Source organism: Pipistrellus kuhlii, unplaced genomic scaffold (assembly GCF_014108245.1).
Source record: "Pipistrellus kuhlii isolate mPipKuh1 unplaced genomic scaffold, mPipKuh1.p scaffold_m20_p_3, whole genome shotgun sequence".
Lineage (NCBI taxonomy): Eukaryota > Metazoa > Chordata > Mammalia > Chiroptera > Vespertilionidae > Pipistrellus > Pipistrellus kuhlii.
This window is the reverse complement of record NW_023425529.1, coordinates 186459425-186486645: the sequence shown is the minus strand read 5'-3', so window position 1 is coordinate 186486645 and position 27221 is coordinate 186459425. Positions and strand designations below refer to the sequence as shown.

The window sequence follows — 27221 nt, the reverse complement described above, 5'->3', positions numbered from 1 at the left end:
CTTATGGCGTGCAGATGGTTAGGATGTAGGCTCAGATGGTTCTTGCTGTAAGGAAAACATTATTAGGTCATTTTCCCCTCCAGCCCCATGACATTACCAGAAGCTCTCCATAGCTTACTCGGTATTTTATATAGGCAAATGCTGTTGGAGAAAATGTAGCATCCACCGCACCTTCCAACCCTAACCCATCATCAATGAAAAGGTGCTTGGTTAGGCTCTTTGGACTTCTTTTGAGAATTTTCATAATTTTATTCATCTTTTCTAGTTGCTCTCAGTGGATGAACTAGAATATATATATACTTGTCCACCATAGCTGGGGACAAGTATATTTATAAATAACAATACATATATTTATTTAATTTGTCTTTATTGTTGAAAATATTACAGATGTCCATGTTTCCTCCTATTGTCTTCCCTCTCCCTCTCCCACCCCCTTCCCAAGCCTTCACCCCACTGTTGTCTGTCCATGGCGTGTGCATATAAGTTCTTTGGTTGGTCTCTTCCCTCCCTGCCCCCACCTTCTCCCTGAGAATCCTCATTCTGTTGCATGCTTCCATGTCTCTGCATCGCTTTTGTTCACAAGGTCTCACTGCTATGTGGAATCTAATGAATAAAAGAAACTGACAAACGAAATGACAATCTTTCAAAAATGATTCAATAGGAATCATTCTGACTACTATTCCAAGCACGCTTTTTAAACCATGTCCCTGCTCTCTAGCTCTTCCTTCTGACATTTTAATGGAGGTTTTGATGTAGGTGGGGTAGGTGAATTGCCCGAATTGCAATGACATACATAGTGCTTTTGACAGCTGCCTTCCACTAATTGCGGTTCCTCCAGAGGAGAGTTATTCCTGATGAGAGGAGGCAGGCAGGCGATCCCGGGTCTGCGGCACCCTGTGCACCACCTTCAGGAGGGAGGGGTACGCTCCCTGTGCCTCTCTCCCAGCCCCATCGTCCCCTCTGACTGTCCCACCAGGGCTCTAGGCCAGTCAGAGGCGGTCAGAGGCAGGGATGGGGAAGAGTGATTCTGGGCCAAGGGGGAAACCTTAAGCAGGCGGTGGTGCCCATCCTGGAATGTCCTCTGTGAGGCTTCAAGCAGGGGGGATTGACAACATTTCTAGAGAGCAAGGAGAGGACTTCTGCAGAGAGGGCCGTGGCCTAGTGATAAACTTGCAGCCATAGGCTGTTCTCACTTACCTCCAGTGACATTCACATGCCACAGAAGTCAGCCCCTCTCTCTCTCTCTCTCTCTCTCTCTCTCTCTCTCTCTCTCTCTCTCTCTCTCTCTCTCTCTTTGTCCTCTCTCTGTCAGAACAGCTAGTTTGCTTTGGGGTATAAGAAATGGAACACTCACATTATTCAGATGGTTTTCTTTTTCCTTTCCACCACCACCCCTCTTCCTTCTCCCTTCCTCTCCCCTTTGCTTCCTTGTTCCTTCCCTGAGGTGCAAGGGTTTGATGAGTTCGGCCAGGACAAGATTACGCAAAACCTGCTGCACAGCAGTGGGTGATGCCTCTAAGCTTTAGGGGGGCTATTTTCTTTTTAAATATATTTTATTAATTTTTTTACAGAGAGGAAGAGAGAGGGTTAGAGAGTTAGAAACATCGATGAGAGAGAATCATTGATCAGCTGCCTCTTGCACACCCTCTACTGGGGATGTGCCCATAACCAAGATATATGCCCTTGACCGGAATCAAACCAGGGACCTTTCAGTCCGCAAGCCAATGCTCCATCCACTGAGCCAAACCGGTTTCGGCTAGGGGGGCTATTTTCAAGATCATCTATCCTCCCAGGACTCCCAAGAAATCTCTTCTTTAACATGGCTAGTAGATAACTTCTTCTGGAAGTGAATAAAACTAAAATAAAGTCAAGTGGGTGTGGTTTTGATTCTCTGCTGAACATCTTAGCACTCCATTCAGTCCTGTGCTGTCTGTAAACCATTTCAGGTGTGAGGTTAGCAGTCAGCTGAGCTGGAAGCAAATAGATCTGTAGGACTGACCTTGTTCTCGTACAGCTGTTAACCTGGAAACTTTCTTCCAGCTGTCTTTTCAAATAGCTGTCTGTCCAACTCCTAAGGGTGACAATGAAACTAATTTTCTGCTTCCTAGTTTGTGTGTTTTTGTGCTAACTCAGTAACTTCAAGTAGAAACTCCCCTGTTTCTTGTAAAGTTAAAGCTAAGATTTTTAAGATAAAAACTGTAAACCAAATAAACTATTTGATACAGCGTTTTCTCAGCTACTATGCAATAACATTATTGTTTTATGTATTTTTTCTTGGTTGCATGTTGGCGTCCATTTTCTGGTTTAGCATGATTTGTACAGACACTGTTCCTTGGAAATCGTTAACTCTGCTGTGACTGAAATGTGTGTGCACGCTCCCTTCTTGTCCTGAGCAGCCTTCCTTGAGGCAGAGCTGGTGAGCTGCGTGGCTGAACCTCATTGTTGTTGCTTTAGGTGCTGCCTTGCGATGCCGAGTGTCCGTTTGCCTTGATTGAGGTAGAAACAGCCTATGGCTTGGATGACTTACATTTCCAGTTGGTTTGAGCAAGATGATTGGTATGAAGGACTGCAAAGAGTAAGCCATATTTATGTTGTAGTTACGATTTTATGCTTTTTTTTTTCTTTTTCTTTTTTTAAATTAATTTCTTTATTGATTAAGGTACCACATATTTGTCCTCAACCCCCCATTCCAATCCCCCATCCCCACCCCCCACTCATGACCCCACCCCTCTATTGTCCTTGACCACTGGTTAGGCTCATATGTATGCACATAAGTCCTTTGGTTGATCTCTCCCTTTTATCCCCACCCTCCCTCTGAGGTCCAACAGTCTGACCCATGGCTCCTTATCTCTGGGTCTGTTCTTGTCCATCAGTCTATCTTGTTCAACATTTCCCCTAGATGAGTGAAATCATGTCCTACTGGAAATATACTTATAAGAATTGAAAATGAGACAAGCAATAATCGTAATGCTTGAAAAGCATATGAATCAGTCTGTAGTGAGCTTCTTTCTGGACCACCAGTTCTTTTAAGACCAAATTTCAATGTCGAACAGTTCCTTATGTGTACATGTCAGCAATGATATTTCAGTTCTGGATGGTGGGCAAATGGTGGTAATGCAGGTCCAACCCTCTCTGGTTTGGTCCTGGGCAACTGGCAGTGATACACAGCTGCTGACTGCTATTATGGTAAGGCGTCATCAGCTACCTATTTCTCATGCAATTGTTTCGTGTTACCACATCATTTACATTATGGACAATTTTGCATTGCCAACTTTTGAGTGCAAGTAAGATGTTTATTTGATAGGTTTAAAAGCAGAGGTACGAAGAAGATATGTGCCAATAATCCTAATTGCACATTGAGGAAAAGGCATTTTTCTATCCTGGTTTAAGATGAATTCCTAGCGTTTTCAGATTTGTCTTTAGGCTTAAATATAAAGTGGGGCAAAAATAGCTTTACAGTTGTTTGTATGGAAAATAAAACAATAGTAAATAATAATAATACAAGAATTCTGTGTTTTGCGTACTCACAACTGTAACCCTACTTTTGACCTACCTTGGATAAACTATAATTCTTTTTAATGAGGTTAATATATAAAAATAGCAATAATTTCAATGAAATGATTTTTCATAGAGAAATGCATTTAATGAATAGATGCATATAATAATATCTATAATAATAATACTATCTATATATATAAAAGCCTAAGCGACCGATCATTCGACCGGTAGCCATGACATGCACTGACCACCAAGGGGCAGACACAGAGGCATAGAATCATGGAACTGACTGATGAAGGGAGGAGCAGAGAGGGAAGGAAGAGCTTAACCAAAGATCTTATATGCATACTAGAGGTCTGGTGCATGGATTCATGCATCCCTGGGGTCCCTTAGTGTAGCCTGCGGGGATCAGGCCAAAACCATCAATCCAACGCCTCCTGCCGTTCCTGCCTGCTCTTCCTGCTCACCCCGGGCCCCATTGTGCCTGCTGCCACCGCCGTTCAGTAGGCTTGCTGCTGCCCTGCTGTGGTCTCCAGGCTGTAGCGGCCATCCGGGCGCCCTGAGTCTGGCGCCCATTGGTTAGCTGAGTGGTGCTCCTGCTGTGAGAGTGCACTGACCATCAGGGGAAAACTTCTGCATTGAGTGTTTGCCCCCTAGTGGTCAGGGCACATCATAGTGACCAGTTGATCGATCCTTTGGTCACTTAGGCTTTTATATATATAGACTAGAGGCCCAGGGTCCCTCGGCCTGGCCTGCAGGGATTGGGTCAAAACTGGCCCCGTGCACAGATTCATGCTCTGGCGGGGTCTCTTGGCCTGGCCTGTGGGGGTCAGGCTGAAACCAGCAGTCTGACAGCCCCCAAGGGTTTGCGAGAGGCCGGGGGATTTGTGCATCGGGCCTCTAGTAATATTATAAAAGGAAATGTCAGAAATGCTCTGAGGAAGAGGGCTATGTTACATTTGATAAATTTTTAGGCAGTTAGTTAAGTTTCAAAAGGATTTGCATTGTTACTATGGAAACTTTGGCATAGTATGTTGAAAATAACTATCCAGATGTATTATTGCAATAGTACAGAACTGCTCTTTAAAAATGCACCTTATCAAAATGGATGTGTTTAGAATAACATGATTTCTCTTAGACTTTTTACCCTTTTAATGGATGAATTATAAATTATTCAAATTAAGGCAATTAATGGAAACATTTTTTCATTAATGAGTGGAACATTTTCCTGTAGTTTCCCCAGGGAGTGTTTAGGGGGTGATCAGGCTGGCAGGCAGAAGCGGTTAGGGGCAATCAGGAAGGCAGGCAGGCAAGCAGTTGGGAGCCCGCAGTCCTGGATTGTGAGAGGGATGTCCGACTGCCCATTTAGATCCAATCCTGGGCAATTGAACATCCCTCGAAGGGTCCCAGATTTGAGACCCCCCACCCTTTTCACAAATTTTGTGCACCGGGCCTCTAGTAAGGATTTAAGTTCTTTGGTTTGTTTCTTCTCGTTTTGCTTAATTATCTCTTTCACTGTAAATCTTCAGCCATTTAAAAGCCTCTTGCCTACTTTTTAGAATTATTTTTCTTCAGCTGTGAACCAAATTGGTAAACAGCTCTGGAGCCAGTTAATATGTAACTCTGGAGAAAACCCCTCAGACTGTGAAAGCTGAGCATTCTGCAGGTTTGAAATTGAGAATTCCAGTCCTACTGCAAATCATAAAATGTTTCCGTTTATGAGTTTAACACATACTCCAAGCCCCCTGGACACACACCCACACACACTGCAAGGCCAGCATCCTTTGTATTATGCCCATGCATTTTAAATGTCATAGTGCATTTCTGATGTTGGAACAGGAGGTTTAGTTTCCAGCACCGTCCATATTTCCTCATTGGGAAGGGACATGAATGGTCATCTAATTTGGGGAAAAGAGTGTCAGAGACCAAGAAAAAAAAATGCTTTTTATGAAAACATGTTTCCCCTTATGGTGTCTCTGGGGCAGCTCATGGAGAGTGTGAGGATTCAAGCCCCTCCTCCCACCCCCAGCTCCGGGCTGCCCTTTGCTGACACCCCGGCCTTTACAGATGAGTTCCTGGTTCTGAGATGTCCCATGACAATAGCTGTTGTAGGCACGGTGTGACCCTAAAATTACCACATTGTCTTCATGAGCGTGAGCTTCTCCCGGCTCAGGTCTCCATCAGCTCTTACCCAGACCTACAGGAGAAAGAAAGATTCTACCCTAAATAATGAAAACGTGCACTTGAAAACTGACTTTTATTTTCTCCAAAAACCCAGCTGTTACTTTTCAGGTGAGGTGTCTGTGCATTTTCACCCTGTATAATCAGCGTGCAGCGTGGCAAACCTGTCAGTGGGTTGTGTTTTAAATATTCACAAGACGCATTTTTGAGTTAAAAATTGTAATGGAGATTCGTGGTGTTTGAAAACTCCCATACAGGCGTGAGTTTGATCTTTAGGGTACCACATTGGCCTTTCCCTAGTACACGTTGATGGGATTCTTGTTTATGGCATATGTACATCTACAGTCTCACAGACACATACGTAAACTTGATTTTAACTTAGTTGTAGCGTTTTATTTTTTTGTCAGGTTATAACTAAATAGCTGTGTTTTAAATGTTATTGTGATCATTTTATTTCATAATACTCCTGCATTTTCAAAAGTGAGCTCTCATAGCATGGAAATAATGAAAGTACACTCATCACTTTGTTTGCGTTTCATACACTTACTGTGCAAAGCATCTTCACTGCAATTACAGTGTGAGTGTGAGTGAGACAGTGTGTGTGACTTTGTGAAAGAGTGTGTGTGTGTGTGTGTGAGTGTTGTATGTGAGTATGAGTATGTGTGTAAATATGTGTCTGAGTGTGTGTGAATGTATGTGAGTGTGTGTGAAGGTGTGTGTGAGTAGTTGTGTGTGTGTGTGTGAGTGTGTGCAAAGGTGAGTGGATGTGTGTGTGCGAAGGTATGTGTGAATGTATGTGAGTGTGTGTAGTGTATGTGTGTGTGAGTGTATGTGAGTGTGAATGTGTGTGAGTGTATGTGAGTGTGTGTGTGAATGTATGTGAGTGTGTGTGTGAGTGTATGTGAGTGTGTGTGTGTTTGAACTAACCTTGTCCTCAGGCTGGGGAAATACACGCCATCCCTCTGCAGGGCGGCGGTTGCCAGGCTATGACACCAGCACTTGGCGTGGTGCGGCAGCTCGGCATTCCTCCTCCCAAAGCCTTTCTCCATCGGGTTCGCCGTGAGCTGCACCGCCCGGTGCTCCAGCTTCCAGTGCACGCTTGTATCTGCCACAAAGATAATAGTTCTGAAGCAACATGTCTCTAGAGCAGACGTGCAGTTCCGTAAGTGGTTCAAATAGAAAATGAAAGGTACTGTAGCATAGAGAGAGACAAGGGGACACTGTTTCTCTGAAGCACATGATCACCTGCCACCTCATGTAAAGTCTGTCTTCGGGCCGGGCTGTGGAACATTCTACGGGATTCCTATTTAACAGGCAGGTGCATGTTTCAGATGGACCGCGGCTGAGCAGGTCTGCTTCCATTCCCCTGGCCGATTCATGCCAACCACAGAGATGACAGAAGCTGTATCTCCTCAGAGACTCTAGGCATCACTTCATAAAGGCTACAGAGTGCTATGTGCCAAATATATCTTATAATAATACTGTCGGAAAATAACCTGGAAGTTTCAAATACTTTCTGATTAAATACATAACTCAGATTTAAAAGTCATAGTATTCATGTTTAATAATTCATCGTTTTTAAATATTTCACTGAAAAGGTTAGATTTTTTAAATAAAATACTTTTTTTAATTTTTTTTTTTCCTATGCAGTATTTTCATGGCTGCTGTGGATGATTATTCAGCTGTGAGTTTAGGAAGGACCTAAGTTGGTGAACCCTGAGACTGAAAGGGCATACAAATTACATGACAAAACAAAATGTTTCTATTCTCTATGAAAATTAAGAAGTAGTAAATTAGGATACACTGATAGTTAAAGTAAAAATATATGAGCATGGATTTCAGAGTAATTTACTTGATTTTAACCCATAAAAATGGAGCTGAGGGGCTTCTAGTTTCTAGTCAGGAGTGTAAGCAGCTCAGAAGTCCTTATTTGGGCCTAAAGCAGTAAAACCCGAAGGAACAGAAAGTGGACAACTCTTCTCATTCACAAGAGATGCGAGGTCACAGGACACTGCGGCCCCCACACCTGCAGCCACGGACAGACAGACAGACCACACTCACACACAGTGTGTGGTCTGCGTCTCGGCCCCCTCCGGCCCCTGTTCCTAGCGAACAGCCTCACAGCCCAGCTCCAGCTCTCCCTGTGCAGTGCAGCTCCAGCTCTCCCTGTGCAACACAGCGTCCAGGTGAAGATGCTGGAGTTCTGTGACAAATGCCACCTTCCTCCCGATGCTGGCCCAGTTTTACATTTGAATTTGATGCCTTGAATGAATTGCCCCTTTTTAAAAATTGGTACATTTTACATAAAAATGTATGCTTATCTTACTTAAAAATCTGTATATTTCTGCCCAGCCGATGTAGCTCAGTAGTTGAGGGCCAACCTAGGAACCAGGAGGTCAGGGTTCGATTCCCGGTCAGGGCACAAGCCCAGGTTGCAGGCTCCATCCCCAGTGTGGGGCGTGCAGGAGGCAGGCGATCCGTGATTCTCTCTCACCATGGATGTCTCTCTCTCTCTCTCTCTCTCTCTCTCTCTCTCTCTCTCTCTCTCTCTCTCTCTCTCTCTCTCTCTCTTCTCTTTCTCTCTTCTCCCTTCCTCTCTGACATCAATAAAAATGTATAAAAGTATCTGTATGTTTCTGCTTGGGAAGCTCCATGCGCCTGGCACCATCAGGGCCTCCCCAGAGGTATCGGAGCGGGGATGTGCACCCTCCACTCCACACAAGGCCTCTCACTCCCCGTGCTCCCCAGCCCCTGGCCCATATCCCTGTCCCGTAGCCTGTGACAGCCTCCTGCTGCCCTGACAGAAGCGGCCTGCCTTGGTGTGCGTAGACACGTGCGGGTTTAACTCTGTTCTCTGCTCATGCCCATCGAGATGGATGGCAATAGCAGAACACTGTTTCAGGGCCGAGAGGTGAGGATGGAGGGAGATGGCGACATACGATGGAGAGGAAGGTCATTTCAGGATGACAGTAACGGACTTTCCCCCCCCCCCCCCCCGTTCTGTCCCCAGGCCAGCATGTCCCGGGTGCGGCAGGTGGGGCTGCTGGCCGCTGGGTGCCAGCCCTGGAACAAGGACGTGTGCGCGGCCAGCGGTGACAGGTTTGCCTACTGCGCAACCCTGGCCATCTACGTGTACCAGGTAGGTAGCCGCCTCCGCCCGGCGTCTCCTCTCATCGGGGCGGGGACCAGGTAAGTGATGAGCCTCTCCCCATTGTCCGGTTCTCACGTTACCGCGCACTCCGGCATCCAGCAGAGTCTCACTCAGTGTTTCCTAAGTGACTTTTTTAAATCCCGAAACACCAACTCATTTCAGTTAAAAGTGGGGGGGAAATGCTGCTTTATTCTCAAGTAAATTTCCTTGCAATTGCTAATAATGTCGTCTATTGAAATTTTGGAAGTAATGGTGTTAATCAATCTAGACACTGATGAGCTTCCCGCAGTGGAGACAGGGTTTTGTGGGGCGCATTTCTCGAACGTATGGCAATGTCAGCCCGGGTCCATCAGCTCGACTGGTTGCAGCAAGTACCAAGGTTGAGGGCTCAGTCCCCAGTCAGGGCACATACATGAACCAACCAGTGAACTCATGACTGAGGGGAACAACAGATCAGTGGAAAGTGCAGCTCCCATAGAACTCACAGTTTCCCACCCACCATCCCCCACATGGAAGACAGCAGCAAGCTCAATATATACAGATATCATATCATAATGAAGCAAATATAATGTTCAAAGTGCGTTATAGATCCATTTTAAAGGTTATAGAAAGACATGGGCCCATTTCTGGGAAGGGGCATGAGGGTTTTTTTTTTTGTGTGTGTGTTTTTTAACATATTTTACTGATTTTCTACAGAGAGGAAGGGAGAGAAATAGAGAGTTAGAAACACCGATGAGAGAGAAGCACCCATCAGCTGCCTCCTGCACACTCCCTGCTGGGGATGTGCCCGCAACCAAGGTACATGCCGTTGGCCGGAATCGAACCTGGGACCCTTCAGTCCGCAGGCCGACACTCTATCCACTGAGCCACGCCTTGGTCAGAAAACAGGTCTCTGAAGAGGTGTTTTTGAACTGGGACTTGGGCAGGGAAAGGGACACCTGTGGGCGAGTAGGGGAGAAGTGCATCATATGGCCCAGGGGCTGCAGGCAGAGGCCCTCCAGCAGAAATGGTTTGGCCATGGTGGAGACACAAGGGCAGAGTGGACCAGGAAGAAAATGCAGCCAAATGATACTGGCCAATAGCAGAAGGTCCCGAGGTAGGGTGTTCAAGATCACATTAGCAGTCAGAATTTTCCTGTGACTGCATGGTTAAACAAAGATTGGGATAATAAGTAACTAACATAGTAATGACCAGTAAAACCCCCAATAACAACGTGAAAAGTTCATTGCATGTTAAAGGAGAAATAATAAAATGACACAATATAATCCCAAATATGTCAACAATGATAAAAAGATCGATTGGCTCACTAATGAATGGCACATTTATGAAGGGAATAGGAAAATTAGGCAATTCCTTTTGTCCATATAAGAACACAGTATATGCCCCCATCCAAAAAAAAAAAAAGATCTAAAATAGGTTCATTGCTTCAAAGACTTTGCACATCTTACTAACCTAATAATGAGAGTCGGTTTATTTAACCTAACTGTTTTTATTTAAATATACGCGAAACATTGCAGCAAAAATGTTTTGAGATGAAGAGTGTGTTCCTCATAAATAGATATAGCTATAAAATATGATAAAAATTCAGTTATGCATATTTTAATGTACATCATTTATTTTTACTTGCTTTTAAAATTGATACATTTCATTTCCATTCTCTCATATTTTTTTTCAAAGTAGTTTCTGTCAGCTGATCGAATATACCCAAAAGTAGACCAAGGCTTGAAAAATGTGTTCATATTTTGTTATGAGAGATCTGCTCATTTTCATCGAGGTAGCTTGTGAAAATGTGGTTGATGGAAAGTGTACGATCTGAAAAGAAGCACTGAAATGTTTTATTTATGTATTTCTTTTAGTTGGATCACCGTTATAATGAATTTAAACTCCACGCAATTATGTCCGAACACAAAAAAACTATCACAGCTCTCTCTTGGTGTCCACATAACCCCGATCTCTTTGCGAGTGGCAGTTCCGATAACTTAGTGATCATTTGGAATGTGGCAGAACAAAAAGTCATTGCTAAGCTCAACCACACAAAAGGTATTTTTGGAGCGCGGATGTGTCATGGAATGGGACATGTGTATTTCAGCGGGCAGAGGGTTTTATTTCGGGGAGCTCAGGCTCTGAAGGAGCCCAGCTCTCTCCCGGTCAGCTGCACAAGGGCCACCACTCACGCCCTGGCTCCTTGCTGTGTGTGTGCGTGTGCACTCAACAGACAGGGAATCCCATGAGAAATGACACTCAGTCCACTGGACCATTAGCACCAGTACATACCACATCACTTTGTTTAAATAAAACACGAACGTCTCCAAAACATAGGGTGTGGGAAAGGTAGTTTACAGATGCTGGTACCTAAACTACCGTGTTTCCCTGAAAATAAGACATCCTCCGAAATTAAGACCTAGCGCATGGAAAGATAAGACATCCCCTGAAAATAAGACCTAGTGTAACTTTGGGAGAAAAAATTAATATAAGACACTGTCTTATTTTCGGAGAAACAGGACATTACACTAGTTAATGACTAATAATATAAGAGTAACTCTGTTTTGCATACTCACAATGTTAACCTACTTTTGCCCCACCCTGTAAATATAAAAATAATTAGATAAGATTTTCTTAATGGGACAATTGGCCTTGCCTAAGCATTGTTCCGTTCCAATCCGAATGCCCTGCTGGACGGGTTTTTGTCCTTCAGGTCAAGGTATTATAGCAGGCCCTGGTTCACACCAGGGGGGCTCAGTGAAGCGAACAGTATCACTATGCTGCTCCTCCCACTACAATCAGACCCTCCCATCATGGTGAGGTTAGGGCACCCTGTCTCCCCGTTAAATGTCACAATAAGGCAGCCTCTTGCTGAGCACCATGTGTAGCTCAGTTAGTGATTATGAATCTGGAAGCTACTGCTGGATATATTTTCCACATTTGGCTTCTCCCCTGAAACATTCTGATGACGACTGTGAGGGAGATCACGGAGAAGTGACAGTGTCACTAACTTTGTCTTGCTTAAGGGTTCTTTATGGCATTCTTTCCCATGTGCAGTGACAATGCTGAGACCCCATAGGCCATGATAGGTCAGCCTTGCTTCCAAAATAATAGTTATGCCCGTTGGAGTCTTCGGATACGTTCAACATATTTCCTTTATTGCTTTTTCCTTGTCTTTCAAATTTAGGCCATTAGGAATGTTGAAAATACTGGTAAAATAAACCAAATTTGTTATGTAAAGTTCATCTTAAAAATATTTGCTGAACCACAACTGGTTTGGCTCAGTGGATAGTGTCGACCTGTGGACTGAAAGGTCCCAAGTTCGATTCCAGTCAAGGACATGTACCTTGGTTGTGGGCACCTCCCCAGTAGGAGGTGTGCAGGAGGGAGCTGATTGATGTTTCTCTCCCATTGATGTTTCTAACTCTCTCTCTCCCTTCCTCTCTGTAAAAAAAAAAAAAAAAAAAAAAAAAAAAAAAAAATCAAAAAATATATATTTAAAAAATTTTTAAATATTTTCCAAACAAGGTTAATTTTCAACTAGAAAAATGTAAGTCTTATTTCCAGTTTCATACATCTTACTGTTTTTACTTGCCACAGCCAGTGAACTTCAGTATTAGTAATTTGCTATAATCTGTGAATTTTTAAAGATATCTGAATATTCAGTGAGCTTCCATTGATGCAAGTAAAACTTGCCCTTAAGGCTTTCCATACATCAGTCCGGAAAGCCAGCTTCCTTTTGGTATAAGCTTTGCGATGTATAAAAGCATGGAGCCCGCTGGTGGCTCAGCTGGTGGCATGTCCCCCATGCACCAAAAGGAAGCAGCCTGGATTCCCTGTTTGGGCACATCCTTCAGTTGCAGGTTCAATCCCTGTTGGGGTGCCCATGGAGCAACCAGTTGATGTTTCTCTCTCTCTCTCTCTCTCTCTCTCTCTCTCTCTCTGCCCTTTCCTCTCTAAAAATCAATAAAAACATATGCTCTGGTGGGAATTTTAAAAAATTATAAAAGCCATCGATTGCCTCAATCAAGATTTTTCATGTTTTTCTAGTCCTGTGTGTTCCTCCAACAACCACAGACCCTCCCAGATTTCCCAGTATTGTTTATTTTAAAATATATATATATTTTATTGATTTTTACAGAGAGGAAGGGAGAGGGATAGAGAGTTAGAAACATCGATGAGAGAGAAACATCGACCAGCTGCCTCCTGTACACCTCCACTGGGAATGTGCCTGCAACCAAGGTGCATGCCCCTATCCAGAATCGAACCTGGGACCTTTCAGTCTGCAGGCCGACACTATCTCCACTGAGCCAAACCAGTATTGTTTATATTAATAAACTATGTGTTTCCCTGGTACTTTAAATCTAGCTTTGTGTGCAGTTAATTTTAAACAGCACAATAAGTACTCCTAAAATTCTGTCCGTGTTTTATGTGACATAAACCAAACATATCACACAGTGTCATTGTTCTCATGAAGTAGTCACACACAGTCTACAGGAGACCATGCTATCGAAATGTTCCGCTCACGTACAGATGAAACTGTGTGTTGTATGAACAGCCAGTATACCCCCTGCTCTGCCACCCGCCACCGGCTGCATCGCCCCCACTCCTGGCTGGAGAGTTTTTCCCTCACCAGCTGCTTGTGCCATGGCTTCCTTTGCCACTGAGTACTGTATTTTCCGGTGTATAAGACGACCCCCCTAATTTTACAGTTAAAACATAGGTTTAGGCCTATATTCACTGTATAAGACTACCCCCCACTTCCGAGGCAACACCAGTTCTTTTTTTAGTTAAATGTTTAATGAATGACCCCCGATTTTCGGTTGACTTTTTTTCGTTTCAAAAGTCGTCTTATACGCTGGAAAATACGGTATACAAATAAAACTCTTCACTCACATTGGCGGAATGATTAACTAATTTTGGTAACAATTTAAATCAAGTGTGCATACCTTTTCTTCTGAAATTTTCAAAGACATAGCAATAAGTTCCTCATGCTATTTCTAAGTATCTTCTTAATTTGAAGATCAAAAACTTTGATATTTTATTTTCAAAGAGTTATTGTGAATATTTTTGGTGACTTTCATTTTAAATAGTTCCCTTGAAAGGGCTTAGATTTTGTTTTTCTCTTTCTTTCTAGAATCCAGGGTAAGCAAAGTAGAAGTTTGCGTGTCAGTTTTTTAATCAATATTAGAACTTCCCCATCCAGCAGTTGAACACAAACCTGCAGTTGTAGTTTTTACTTCATCATTACTTTTTCCCAATAATAAAAAAATTAATTTGAAGGAAAAATGTATTAATTGGTTTAATTTTAAAATGTTAAAATTGTCACCAACTTGAGAAATGTCACAATATGCTGTCAGAAAACAAAACCTTTAATGGTGGATAATTATGTGCCTTACTTATCTCCGAGTCTTGTTGGGAGAACCGAGTGAGTGAGCACAGATAGAGCTCCGAGAAGCACTTCATACGGCAGGCCCCTGCGGAAGAGTTTTCTGTTGTAAGGAGATGGCACTGGTTCCTGCCCCTTGTCTTCCTCACGGCTCTTCTGGAAATGTCCATTCAGGAAGCCAGCATTCTCATGGTTTCTCATGTTCTGTGGTGGTTTGGTCATACAGAGTGTCTCATCCCTTACTGGGGAAATTCTGTATCTGTTAATATACCCTGCAACACATCGTCTTTTTAATTGGCCTCATTTATATATTCACGTATTCCTTCATTTAATACACCTGGTGGAGTTCCCCTTACATGTCCAGCCCTGAACTAGGCATAAGATTTCCAGTTTCTGCCCTTTGGCTCATTACAGACACAGATTGACTTTACGGTCAGCAAACAATGACATAAAATTGTTTATGTCATTTTCTCTTCCTGGGAAATAATGTTCGTCTCATATATTTAAACTCCATGGCTCCTTTAAGATATAGTCTAAATCCCGTTTACTTTCCAGAACAGTAGCCCAGTGGTTCACAAACCCTGTGAAATTCAGTCCCCAGACCCTAATTCCACTTCATCCGATGCCCAGTTTCAGTCTGGTGATTCTGATGTGATTGGCTAGTGTCCCTGTTGGAGGAGTCACCATCCCTGTCTTGAGTCATAAATCCACCATAACCCTTATTTCACTTGGGATCTATTTGGTTGCAGTAACAGTGAGGAGATTTACAATGAGATGTTCGATTTTGTCTTACAGTGTAAAGGGGGCATTTACATACATTATTATATTTTCTTTTTCTCTTTGGTGAAGTAAGTGGTCAGATGATGGTAGTTGTATCCAGCGTATGGATGAGGAGACAAGTTCAGACAGAAAATGACTTGTTCTATTCACCTGAGGGAGAGCTGAGGTTTGATTCTAAACTCCAGATAAGACAGATTGTAGCATGAACTCCATTGTTATGAAATCCTTATAGTAACGTTTAATTTCCTGCATGTCATCCTTGTCTTCCCAGTTTTCACTGAAGATCCTTGAAAGCAAGAATTGTCACTACACTAATTTGTATAGGGAATGCCTAGAGCAGGTCTCACACCCAACAAATTAGTCACAATTAATTGCTCTGTTAAGCACATAGTTTTCTAAAAGAAAGAACTCTATATCCTTCTTGAAATAAGCGTGTAATCATACCGTGTTTCCCCGAAAATAAGACATCCTCCGAAAATAAGACCTACTTACAGGTTTCCCTCTGAGTGAAATATAAGGCATCCCCCGAAAATAAAGCCCCCCTAGGCTAAACATGAGAGATTTGGTCCACTGATTCTGAAAGAAATGGAATCACAAGAAATTCACCAGGAAATTCAGGAATTGGATTGTTATGATGATGTTCCAGAAGATGATGACATGATTGTCATTGAATAAATGAGTAAATTCTTGATACTGTAGGATTCACAGTTTGCCTAGTTTGTGTTGACAACTACCGTACACTGTACCGTATACAGGTAATATATTTCCTTTATTTTCATTTAACAATAAATGTGTACCGTATTCTTCTTCATGGAAAAATAAGACATCCCCTGAAAATAAGACCTAGCGCATCTTTGGGAGCAAAAATTAATATAAGATACTGTCTTATTTTCGGGGAAACAGGGTAGTAGTTGTTTACACCTAACTAGATGCTGCCCTTTCACCGACCAAGTGTCCTCCATATGTCCCCAGTGGCCTCCGGGATCAGTTTAAAAACCCCGTTCCCAAGCCAGGAGGCCAGATGCTTATAAACCACGAGCATGCCCTCCCACGTTGCTGCGGGACTCGCACAGCAGATGCTGCAGTGGCAGTGCTGGCCGGAGCCCCCGCTGTGACGCGTTTCCTCTGTTGCAGGGACGCCCACCTCCCTGAGCTGGTGCTGCCACGCGGGTGAGGCCGTGGCCTTCGCCCCCCGCAGGGGCCCGCTGCTCGTCTGGACCATCGCGGGGCCGGACAGCGGGGTGACCGTGCACCGGGACGCCCACAGCTTCCTGTCCGACATCTGCACCTTCCGGTGGCACCCGCAGCGGAAGGGCAAGGTCGTGTTCGGCCACATGGATGGGAGCCTGTCGCTCTTCCAGCCAGGTGAGGACGCTTCGCTCCCAGTGCTCTTTCCCAGGCGCAGGTCCCCTCTCGGGGACACGGCGGAGAGCCAGCGGGAGCAGGATTCCGATGTTAAAGTAACAGCTGTGCAAATAGTACCCAGCGCCTCACTGACTCCACGGGATCCTGGGAAGCTACAATAATTTACATCCCGGGCCTGGCCAGGCATTCAGCCCAGCTGGGCATGATGCACCCCGAGTCAGTCATGCGCCCCGTAGTTTTGCTTTTTAAGTTAATTCTTTGCTTCTGCACACTCACTCAGAAAACGGCCTAGTGGATGAGGACATGGAGTTGGAATCCTCGATGGGCTCACCGGTCAGAACTATGCTCCCACTGCGTGCAGAATACCATGCGGACGCCCCAGGTTCCCCGCCAGGCCTGTGGTCCTGGGTGAAAAAGACAACTTTTTAGACCCCGTTAGTCCGTAACACTGGTTGAAGGAAAGGGTCTGAACGTGTAGTTTATTTTTTAAATTCGAACGATAACCAAATGTACATAGGAAACTCCCCTGAAGGGGTCCCCCCTCACCACAGAGGCCTGCTGGCACCCAGCAGCGCGCCGGCCTCACCAGCGTCTCTGTGGCCGGGGCTCCTGTTCGCACACCAGGTCGCGTTCTCAGCAACGCCACGGAGACCCCACGCCCTCTGAGGGGACACGGTTCCACCGCTAAGAACCCAGCTAGACTTTCTGCTCGCATGCACACCCAGGGCTTTACGAATCCACGCACGTGTGGTGGAGCGAACGCGAGTAAAGACCCCTGGCGTCCGGACCAAATTAAAATTCAGGGAGCCGTTATTGCCGGCGACTGTTCTGCCTTCCAGATGGGGGTCAGAGAGCAGCCCCAGCCCTTTCTTTGTGCAAGACCCCCTTTTAAGCACATTAGCCACATCCTGTTTGTGCAGAGTAAGCAAACCAAGACAAAACACTTTTTCCCAAATAATGGCAGGGCCATGCTATTGGCCACCATGTTATTCACAGGGTCATCCTGTTCTTCAGAAAGCTCACAGGGTTCTATCTTGCAAGTCTATTTTGTGAGGTGCAAGGGGAAGGGGCCATGAGACAGTATCTCAAGGCCTGGCCTGCTGTCAGCACTGACAACCCTATCTGGGGCACGGTCCACGGCCTCTCTGAAGCACGCTCAGAAATCCCCGTTCTCCAACACACACACGGTTAGAGAAGGTGGCATCTGGCCATGCCTCTCCCTTTGGCGTAGACAGGAGTGAATAGGTCTTGGAAGAAAATGCTGCGTTTGGATTCGGACAAGACACTGGGCTGTGAGTTTGAAGCGTCAGGGCTGCAGCCTGACTACTTAGCGCTCAGCTGCCTGTCCCCGAGGAGCCCTCCCCAGCCCCTTGTGAGTGACCTCCTGGCCCCCAGGGGTTCGGTCTCTGCCTAACCAGACAGAAGGTCTGTCCTCCTGCTCCCGCAGGTGCCACTGCCCAGCTTTCTCTGTTTTAGAAGAAGCAGGTAAGGGAACTATTCATGGAGGACTGCCCACAATAAGGCAGTTCACCCATTATTTTAAACCCGTGGTTTTAAAATGGTGATTAGTAGTGTGTTTCATGTTTGTGTGTGTGTTGGGTGGAGGGGATAAGGGTGGGTAGGTGATCCAGGTGGCTCAACCAGTCTAAGAGCACCACCACCTAGTTCCGTATTACCTGTATTTTAATGTAAAAATTCTCACCTGAATAGATGGTTCCAAGACCCAAAATGTGGGGAAACCACTGCGTTATCCATTTCCAGGTATATTCTTGGACAGAGCCAGCTCATCAGAGAACAGTCTCACCTTCGTAACAGAGCTGTTTTAATTGACTTTACTCTGCTATGGCCCCGAGGAGGGCAGTAATCAAGTTGGTGTTGTTTTATCTGAGAAATGTTGTTGGTGACATTGTCCTCACACAACACTGTGTCCCCGCTGGTAACGCACGGGGGAGAGGCGCTTATTTCCGGTGTCAGTTCCAGGAAACCTCGTGCTTCTCGGAACATTGTTCTGTTTGTCATTTTGTTTTATTTTTATCCTGTTGTGCCACCTTTCATGGTTTTTGTCCTCTTGGCTTCAGCCACCAGATAGATCTCAGAGTCAAAATTTCAGCAGCTCGTTGGTTTATGCATCATCCTCATTATGTTATTTTTCGACCGTAATTCTCCCTTGCCCCAGTTTTTGTCTCTCATACAGAAGTTGTCAACCTCATCTTATCAATTTATCGCATGCATTTGTCCTTATCTGACAACTCAAGGGGCCGGATATTTGTGTAAAAAATTAGGACACAAGTAATAGCAAAATAAATAATAATGTAAACTCGAATGTTATCAGCTGTTATTCTAACGACTGGCTTTACATTTATAGATTAATTTTTCTATCTTTTATAATAAGAATGTTGATATCTGATAGAACGGAAAACAGTGACTATAACCCTTTATCATTTTGACTGTAAGATGGGGCTTTGAAGCAACATGATCTGGATGTTATAACATTTTCGTTGTAAATTTTACCATGTTCTTTGTTGCTTTTTTTTTTCATATCCTCCTGGAACATTTTTAATAAGTCATAGATGCTTTACTAATTTTTATTAGTAAAGTTGTACTTTACTAGTAAAATTAGTAAAGTACAACTTAGCTCCATAAATCACTTTTCTGCCTCTTTTGGCCTTGTAATGACCCACTATGTTAATAGTCATTATTATTTCATAAAATAGCTGTTTGGATGATGTTTATTTGGGGGAAGAAGAAGCAAACAAACTTTCCTTGATGGTTATTGTGAAAATTTGACAAATCCAAGATAAAAGAAATCTCTCGTGCCCTTTCTATGACTATATGTGCACTATCATAGATTCTGACTAAAACAACACCTATTTAAGACCCACCGTGCATTTGCATAATATTATATTCTGATGAAGTTAATGTCAAGGCAGAAGCTGTAAGGTTTTCAATTCATTTCATAACGTCTGACAGAACCAAGGGACTCGCTTTTCTTTGCTTTTATAACCTGAAAGGCTGGATAACTGTGTGCACTGATGACAGAGCTATGGAATCTCTCGGTAGTGTTATTTTTTAAGTAAAATAGGATTTTAAAGTGGAGGGCACGCAGGGATAATTGGGCTCTCTGTGAGGGTGTGGTCTCTGAGTGCAGTTTCACGGCCTTGCTTTGGAGCATGAGAGCGTCCACAGAGTGGATCCCCCCCATGGCCAGTTGTGTAAGTGATTGGAAGGAAAGGAGGATTGTTTGATGGGCCTTGGCTTCATTTACTTTGTTTTTGTGGGGTTCTGTTGTTTGGTTAATCCTCACCCAAGGATATATTTCCATTGACTTTTAGAGAGTGGAAGGAAGGGGAGAGTCAGAGAGAGAAACATCAACATGAGAGAGACACATCGATCAGTTGCCTCCCACATGACCCACAGCCCGGGTTAGGAGTGGAGCCTGCAACCAAGGTACATGCCCTTTGACCAGAATCAAATCCGGGACCCTTCAGTCCGAGGGCCAATGCTAGCCACTGAGCCAGACCAGTGAGAGCGGTCCCTGGCTTCACTGAATTCCCCTTGTTTTGCCCCCTGTGTGTCCAGCTGCCCGGGTTGTAGTGGAGTCAGGAGGGAGTGATGGGTATGACAAAGGTGGGACAAAGAGTGACAATAAATAGAGATGTGCTGCTCATGCTATCTCCGCTGTTCTAAGCACTTTCAGCAACTCATCCACGTAATCTTAAAAAAGACAAAACTCTACAAGGTAGGTGTCGTTATGTTCCCTAAAAACAAACCCTAAGCACACGGAGATGACGTGTCTTGTCCAAGAACATGGAGCCCCTAAGTGGTGGGACTAGGTCGGGCTGGACCCAGAGTCTGTGCTTTTCATCACAACAGGACGTGCTTCCTTCGGGTGAGCCTTGTCCTGTCTGTGCTGTGTCACTTGGTGGAATGGTACTTGATGACAATATCGTGTGTATTCTTGTCTTTTCCTTACAGTGTTTCCGTAACAAATAGGGCCAACCTCCCAGGTACTAGAGATCGCCAACGCAGAGCAGCCCCGTCTGACCTGCGTCACTGGGACAAACCCTGGCTCCCCGCCCTCACATGCCATCAGCAGCTTCTTATTCCCGTGCTGCTGGGGTCCGTGGTGTGAGCGGAGAAAATCAGCACCCTCTCAGTTACTGGCCTTTCTCTGAGGATGCCGTTTAAAGTCACTTTCTTCGTGTCCTAACAGGTAATAAAAGCCAGAGACATGTTCTGAGACCCGACGCTCTGGAAGGGACGGACGAAGAGGACCCGGTCACGGCCCTGGAGTGGGACCCGCTGTCCACGGACTACCTCCTGGTGGCCAGCCTGCACCACGGGATCCGGCTGGTGGACGCCGAGTCGCTCTGCTGCATCACCGCCTTCAGCCTGCCCAGCGCCGCGGCCTGTGTGCAGTGCCTGGCCTGGGTGCCCAGCGCCCCAGGGATGTTCGTCACCGGAGGTGAGTGCGCCCACCCGCCCGCGTGTTAAATGCGAGCGTGTTCTTTAATTCAGTCAGGCAAATAATACCCCTTCATTGGTTACTTCTGTGCAGGACTTGTTAAGATTGCACATGTTATTATTTATTATAGTAAACTAGAGGTCCGGTGCATGGAATTTGTGCATGGGGGGTGTGGGGTGGTCACCTCAGCCCAGCCTGCGCCCTCTCGCAGACCCAGACCCCTCGGGGGATGTCCACCTGCCGGTTTAGACCTGCTCCCCTGAGAGCAGTCAGACATCTCTCTGGCAGCCCAGGAGCCCTTGGGGGATGTCCAGCTGATGGCTTAGCTGCAGTCGGACATCCTTAGTGCTGCCAAGGAGGTGGAAGAGGCTCCTGCCACAGCCACTGCACTCACAGCCATCAGCCCGGCTTGTGGCTGGGCGGAGTTCCCCTTGTGGGAGTGCAGTGACCACCAGGGGGCAGTTCCTGCATTGAGCGTCTGCTCCCTGGTGATCAGTGTGCGTCATAGCAACTGGTCATTCCAAGAGTCAATTTGCATATTACCTTTTTGTTATATAGGAGTGTACAGTCTTATTATTTGAAGAAGGCCCATTAGTAGTGCTAAAAATCTTGCAAGTTGAAGATTCTCTTATTACTCTTAAGTCCGGGCATTTTATATCTCAAGTAAAACTTGTTCACATGATGCTTTTTTCTTGCCTAGATTCTCAAGTAGGCGTTCTACGCATTTGGAATGTTTCGAGAACAACACCGATTGATAATTTCAAACTGAAGAAAACAGGATTTCACTGCTTACATATACTGAATTCTCCACCAAGGAAGAAATGTGAGTAAGAGTATCATCAGAGTCTAATTCCTTAAAATATTGTACCTGCTGCTTCCAAATGAAATGGCTGCTGTGGTGATAGAGGCATATCAGATATGTGCTAACTGAAAAGCCAATTTAAAAATCAGCCTTTGACAATGTCTGTGCTGATGGAACCATGAAAGACACACAAGTTAAGCTTTTCTGTCGGGCCTTACTACCTCTAAATCCTGGGAACCAGGATCTGGAGATGCTGAGACCGGAGAAGTAACATTCTGGAGGCTGAGACGGTGTATATCCTGCAATTCTGTGTGTGTGTGTTTGTGTGTGCGCGCACGCGCGGATATTTGTTTCTTGGTTTAGTTCGGGGGTGGGGAACCTTTTTTTCCACCAAGGACCATTGGATATTTTTAACATCAGTCATGGGCCATACACAATTATCCACTTAAAAGTTAGCCAGCCTGCGGTATTTGGTCAAGTGTTTCATTAACTCGCCCCTATTGCCTAGCCAGGGCCAGATCACATGACTTTTCAGGCCTTATGTGACCCGCGGGCCTTGAGTTCCCCACCACTGGTTTAGCTGCTGTGACTTGCATAACACAGGATGACTGAACTGTCACCAATTCGCTTCTCTCATGTTTGTTTTTGTATTATAAAAGTAGTGCATGTGTATTAGAGGAAAATCACCAAACATGAAGAAGCGCATACCAATCTTGTCATTTGTGAGTAATTCCTTTTAGGGAATCTATTGCTAGACGTCTAGTCTTTTACCCTGTTTTTAAGAATCCAGCCAAGTGTGGAATAAGAAAAATTATGTGAAAATGAAGAGTTTAAAATACAGGCATACCAAATTCTAAAAAAAAAGAAAAAAAAAAGAAAAAGATGGCTTACAGATAGATAAGTACATCAAGGGTATCAAAACCACCCATAATGTCAGTAAATTAAAATGTTATAGCAGTGAGTCATAGACTATATTAGTTTTTACCAAATGGTCAATAAAGCTTCATAGAATCAAATGCCTCTTTTATCAGTAGAAGTTCATTCTAGCCTGGACTTCCTGCCATTTGAATTGATTCTGAGAAATAGCATTATCCAAATGAATGCAATATGGAAGGCGATTATATTTGAATGAAAAAGGGAGCATACTAAAAAGGAGAGAATATCTGGGAAATATTTATCTATATTCCAGTATGTAATTAACATAGGTTGGTCTGATAATTTACAGTGGTAGCATTATTTTGGATTATGTTTGCAAATTCTTGTACTAAGGAAAAACTTCTTGAAAAGAAGACACAGTAGGAGATACAGACTAGGCAGGAAATAACTAAACATGGGGACACATGCAATTGAAAGTTGGAGAAACAGAAGCATATGAACAATGAAAGTAAACATGAGGAGGAAGAGAGAAAATCTAAGATGAAAAATGTACTGCCTGCATGGCTCAGTGGTTGAACATTGACCTAGGAACCAGGAGGTCACAGTTCAATTTCAGGACAGGGAACATGCCTGGGTTGCAGGCTGGATCCCCAGTAGTGGGTGTGTAGGAGGCAGCCGATCTATGATATTTCTCTTTCATCGATATTTCTGTCTCTCTATCCCTCCCCCTTCTCTCTAAAAGTTTATAAGAGCATATTAAAAAAGTAAGTTGTAAAAAAATGTATGTCAGATCATTATGGTTCTTAATTTGGGTGCTAAATTAAAGTGAATTATATAATCTCAAAGATAATTATTTTCATTAGCATAGCAATTACTAGAGAGTTGAGAGCTTTTAAAGAAAAAACTCACATGCATGTGTGTCTGTGTGTGTATGGAAGGGGGAGTAAGCTAATATATCAAGATTTTGAAAGAAAATTCTAATTAAAAAATAAGCGTTCTGCCCTAACCAGTTTGGCTCAGCGGATAGATCCTTGGCCTGCAGACTGAAAGGTCCCAGATTCTATTCCAGTCAAGGACATGTGCCTTGGTTATGGGCACATCCCCAGTAGGAGGTGTGCAAGAAACAGCTGATCAATGTTTCTCTCCCATCGAAGTTTCTAACTCTCTATCCTCTCCCTTCCTCTCTATAAAAAAAATCAATAATATATATATATAAAGCATATAATAAGCATTCTATGCTTTATTCTATGGGGAGATAATAAACCAGATATTCACAGCATATTATGATTCTTCACACACTAATTTTTATCCAGGTTGCTCACCCTGCATTTTATACACCTCTTTTCAAAATAATATCCAATTTTCTATATTAGAGGGTGGGATAATATCTGTACTAAAGGAGTCAGTAGGTTTACAGTTGTGAGTTCTCAAAGCCCAGAGTTTATTCTTATACTAGAGGCCCGGTGCACAAAATTCTTGCATGGTGGGGGGGATGTCCCTCAGTCCAGCCTTCACCCTCTCCAATCTGGAACCCCTTGAGGGATGTCCAATTGCCTGACTGCTCTCTCACAATCCAGGAATGCTGGCTCCCAACTGCTTGCCTGCCTGCCATCCTGATTGCCCCTAACTGCTTCTTCCTGCCAGCCTGATCACCACCTAACCACCCCCCTGCCAGCCTGATTGATGCCTAACTGTTCTCCTGCCAGCCTGCTTTCCCCTAACTGCCCTTTCCTGTAGGCTCAGTCACCCCCAACTTCTCTCCTCTGCTGGCCTGGTCACCCCAAATTGCCCTCCCCTGCAGGCTTGATTGCCTCCAACTTCTCTCCCTTGCAGGCCTGGTGCCTCCCAACTACCCTCCGCTGCTGGCCATCTTGTGGTGGCCATCTTTGTCCAAATGGAGGCAGCCATCTTGTGTGTTGGAGTGATGGTCAATTTGCATACTACTCTTTTATTAGATAGGATAGAGGCCTGGTGCATGGGTGGGGGCCAGCTGGTTTGCCCTGAAGGGTGTTCCAGATCAGGGTGGGGATTCCCTTGGGTCGTGGGGTGGCCTGGGTGAGGGGCCTGTGGTGGTTTGCAGGCCAGCCATGCCCCCTGGTGACCCAAGTGGAGGCCCTGGTATCTGGAATTTATTTATCTTCTATAATTGAAACTTTGTAGCCTTGAGCGGAGGCCTGGGCCAGCCAGCGCAGGCAGGAAGCTTGGCTTTCTCCATCATCAGGGACAACCCAAGCTTCCTGCTTGCTCCAGCTCCGTGGGGCCACCACCATATTTGTTGGGTAAATTTGCATACCTGCTTCTGATTGGTTGGTGAGCATGGCTTGTGGGTGCAGTGGAGGTACAGTCAATTTGCATACTTGTCTTTTATTATATAGGATTATGACTGATTAATTACTGTAGTAGTTATAAACCTCCTTGTCTTTCTCCCCCTTCCCCCCTTCAACTCTCCTCACCCCTGAATTTTGGAAAAACTGTAAAAGTACTCCTGAGGCAGAAATGTGATTATTGCCTGCAGTTCACAGATCCCAGTTCTGGCCAGAGGAAATCAGTCCCTGAGGTGTCATCCACACACAGGAAGCTGCTTCCATAAATGTTTACCTGCTGATCTTTCTCTTTTTCAGTTTCAATCCAGCCTTCCACCCCAAATCACTACACGTCCTCCACGAGCGAGGCACTGCCCCCGGGCCAGGCGTCCTCCCTGCCCCCCGGGCACGCCCTGTGCTGCTTCCTGGATGGCGGTGTGGGCCTGTATGACCTGGGAGCCAGGAAGTGGGACTTCCTGAGGGACATGGTATGTCTGCGGCCGTCCCTTCTCTCACACATGGCACTTACTGTGTGACGCTCATGGTGTTTACTTTTACTTGTATATTAATACTGTTAACATTTATTTTTGTAAAGAATCAGCCTGGCTAGTGTGACTCCGGTGGTTGAACAGCTTTGACCCATGTACCAAGCGGTCATAGATTCGATTCCTTATCAGGGCACATGCCCAAGTTGCTGGCTCAATCCCCAGTAGCCTGCCTGCAGGAGGCAGCCGATCAGTGATTCTCTCTCATTATGGATGTTTCTATCTCTATCTCTCTACCTTCCTCTCTCTCTAGAAATGTATATATTTTTAAAACAAATCATAACATTAGGACTTTGCCCCTGGGGTGGCTGAAACATTTTGGAATGATGTACAAAATGAGGATAAAACTATTAAGAATCTTTAAGCTTTAAACATGAAAGTCCAGGGAACAGCCCTGCCTGCGTATCCTCGTTGCCCTCATGGCTGGCAGTGTTCCTTTGCTGTGTGGACCCCGCCAGCCCCCGTCCAGCACTGGGAATTGCATTGCTGCACCACGTTTTGGAAGCAAAGAGAAAAAGAGAACAACCCTTTCCTAGGAGGAAGGACAAATCCATCTCTGCCAGCTACTCCGGATTCAGTGTTCCCGTCTATGAGTGAGCAAAGCGGATGGATGAAGCATTTCTAAGATTTATTTTCTATTATTCAATCATTATGATTCTGTCATCTTCTTTTCTTTTTTAAAAATGTTTTTATTGATTTTGCAGGGAGAGGAAGGAAGAAGGAGAGAGAGAAACATTGACGATCGGCTGCCTCCTGAGCACCTCCCAGGCCTCTGCCCTGACTGGAATTGAACCGGTGACCTTTGGCTGCAGGGACAATGCTCAAGACCAACTGAGCAGACTGGCCAGGGCTCTTCTGTGCTCTGACCACTCAGCCTCCACACACGATAAAATACAGTCTCGGGGAGGTCTCGCGTTTTTGCTTGGTTTTACTCTATGCTTTATCTCCACCACCTAACACAGGGCCTGGCACATAGCAAGTCTTTATTAAGTTTTGTCGCATGAATGATTCCATGCATAATGAATGAGCGAGCGAGTGACTGTAATCATGCATATTGTGTTGTAATTACTATTTGTCAAGAATCATCCTTCTTAATTTTCCCTTGTTTATTAAATGCCCATTTCCCCCCCACAGGTTTGAATTATACCAATCTAGACATTTAAGACTTATAAATGTTAATTGTTTTTCCCTGGAAAAACTTATAAAGGACTCTACAACTATACTTTCCCTTCTTTAAAAAAAAAAAAAAGAGGTAAATAATCAATAATACTGTTATTTGAAGACTACTTTAATTTTATTCTCAAATAAAAATATGGAACATTAGCAAAAATATTGTTTAACAATGTGTAGCTTAGTTATATAGAAATATTCCTTTTATAGATATTATTTTGATTGGTATTATTTGATTGATATTTTGTAGATATTATTTTGATTGAATTTTCGTTCCCTGTAAGCCTTTCCTTCCATGCAAATGCTTCCCCAGTGTGGGAAATTTCTTCCACATTTCCAATTACCGCCTACTTTTAAAAGAATTATGAAAAGGAAGAGAGAAAAATATAACAAGTGTTTTAAAATTCACATTAATAAGGAAGTTACACAATCTAAGTTCAAAAGACTTTCTATTGAGTGCAAATCCTCGTATTAAAACATGTTTTATTTTAAAACACTATGCTAAATTTATAATTCCATCAAAACTAAGACATTTATTTTTTTATTTATACTTAACCTTTTTTTTAAATTTCTTTATTGATTAAGGAATCACATAATTATCCTCATCCCCCCATTCACATCCCAAACCCCTCCCCACACATGCTCCCACTGCCATGTTGTCCATGACCACTGGTTGGGCTTATATGCATGCACACAAGTCCTTTGGTTGATCTC

The 27221-nt window shown here is 44.3% G+C and overlaps 1 protein-coding gene across 2 annotated transcripts in view; it reads left to right on the top strand.

Annotated features, from left to right (window-relative positions):
* Positions 1 to 27221, top strand: part of WDR17 (WD repeat domain 17) — a 67035-nt gene that overhangs the window by 7480 nt on the left and 32334 nt on the right. The window contains exons 2-8 of one of the 2 annotated variants that reach the window (XM_045588989.1): positions 2455 to 2575; positions 8690 to 8818; positions 10687 to 10870; positions 16116 to 16346; positions 20560 to 20811; positions 21512 to 21634; positions 25111 to 25280. In XM_045588989.1, coding sequence (XP_045444945.1) covers positions 2510 to 2575; positions 8690 to 8818; positions 10687 to 10870; positions 16116 to 16346; positions 20560 to 20811; positions 21512 to 21634; positions 25111 to 25280 — 1155 coding nt within the window. In that variant the 5' untranslated portion in view covers positions 2455 to 2509. The remainder of the gene's footprint in view (positions 1 to 2454; positions 2576 to 8689; positions 8819 to 10686; positions 10871 to 16115; positions 16347 to 20559; positions 20812 to 21511; positions 21635 to 25110; positions 25281 to 27221) is intronic. The other variant, XM_045588990.1, reaches the window with a different exon arrangement.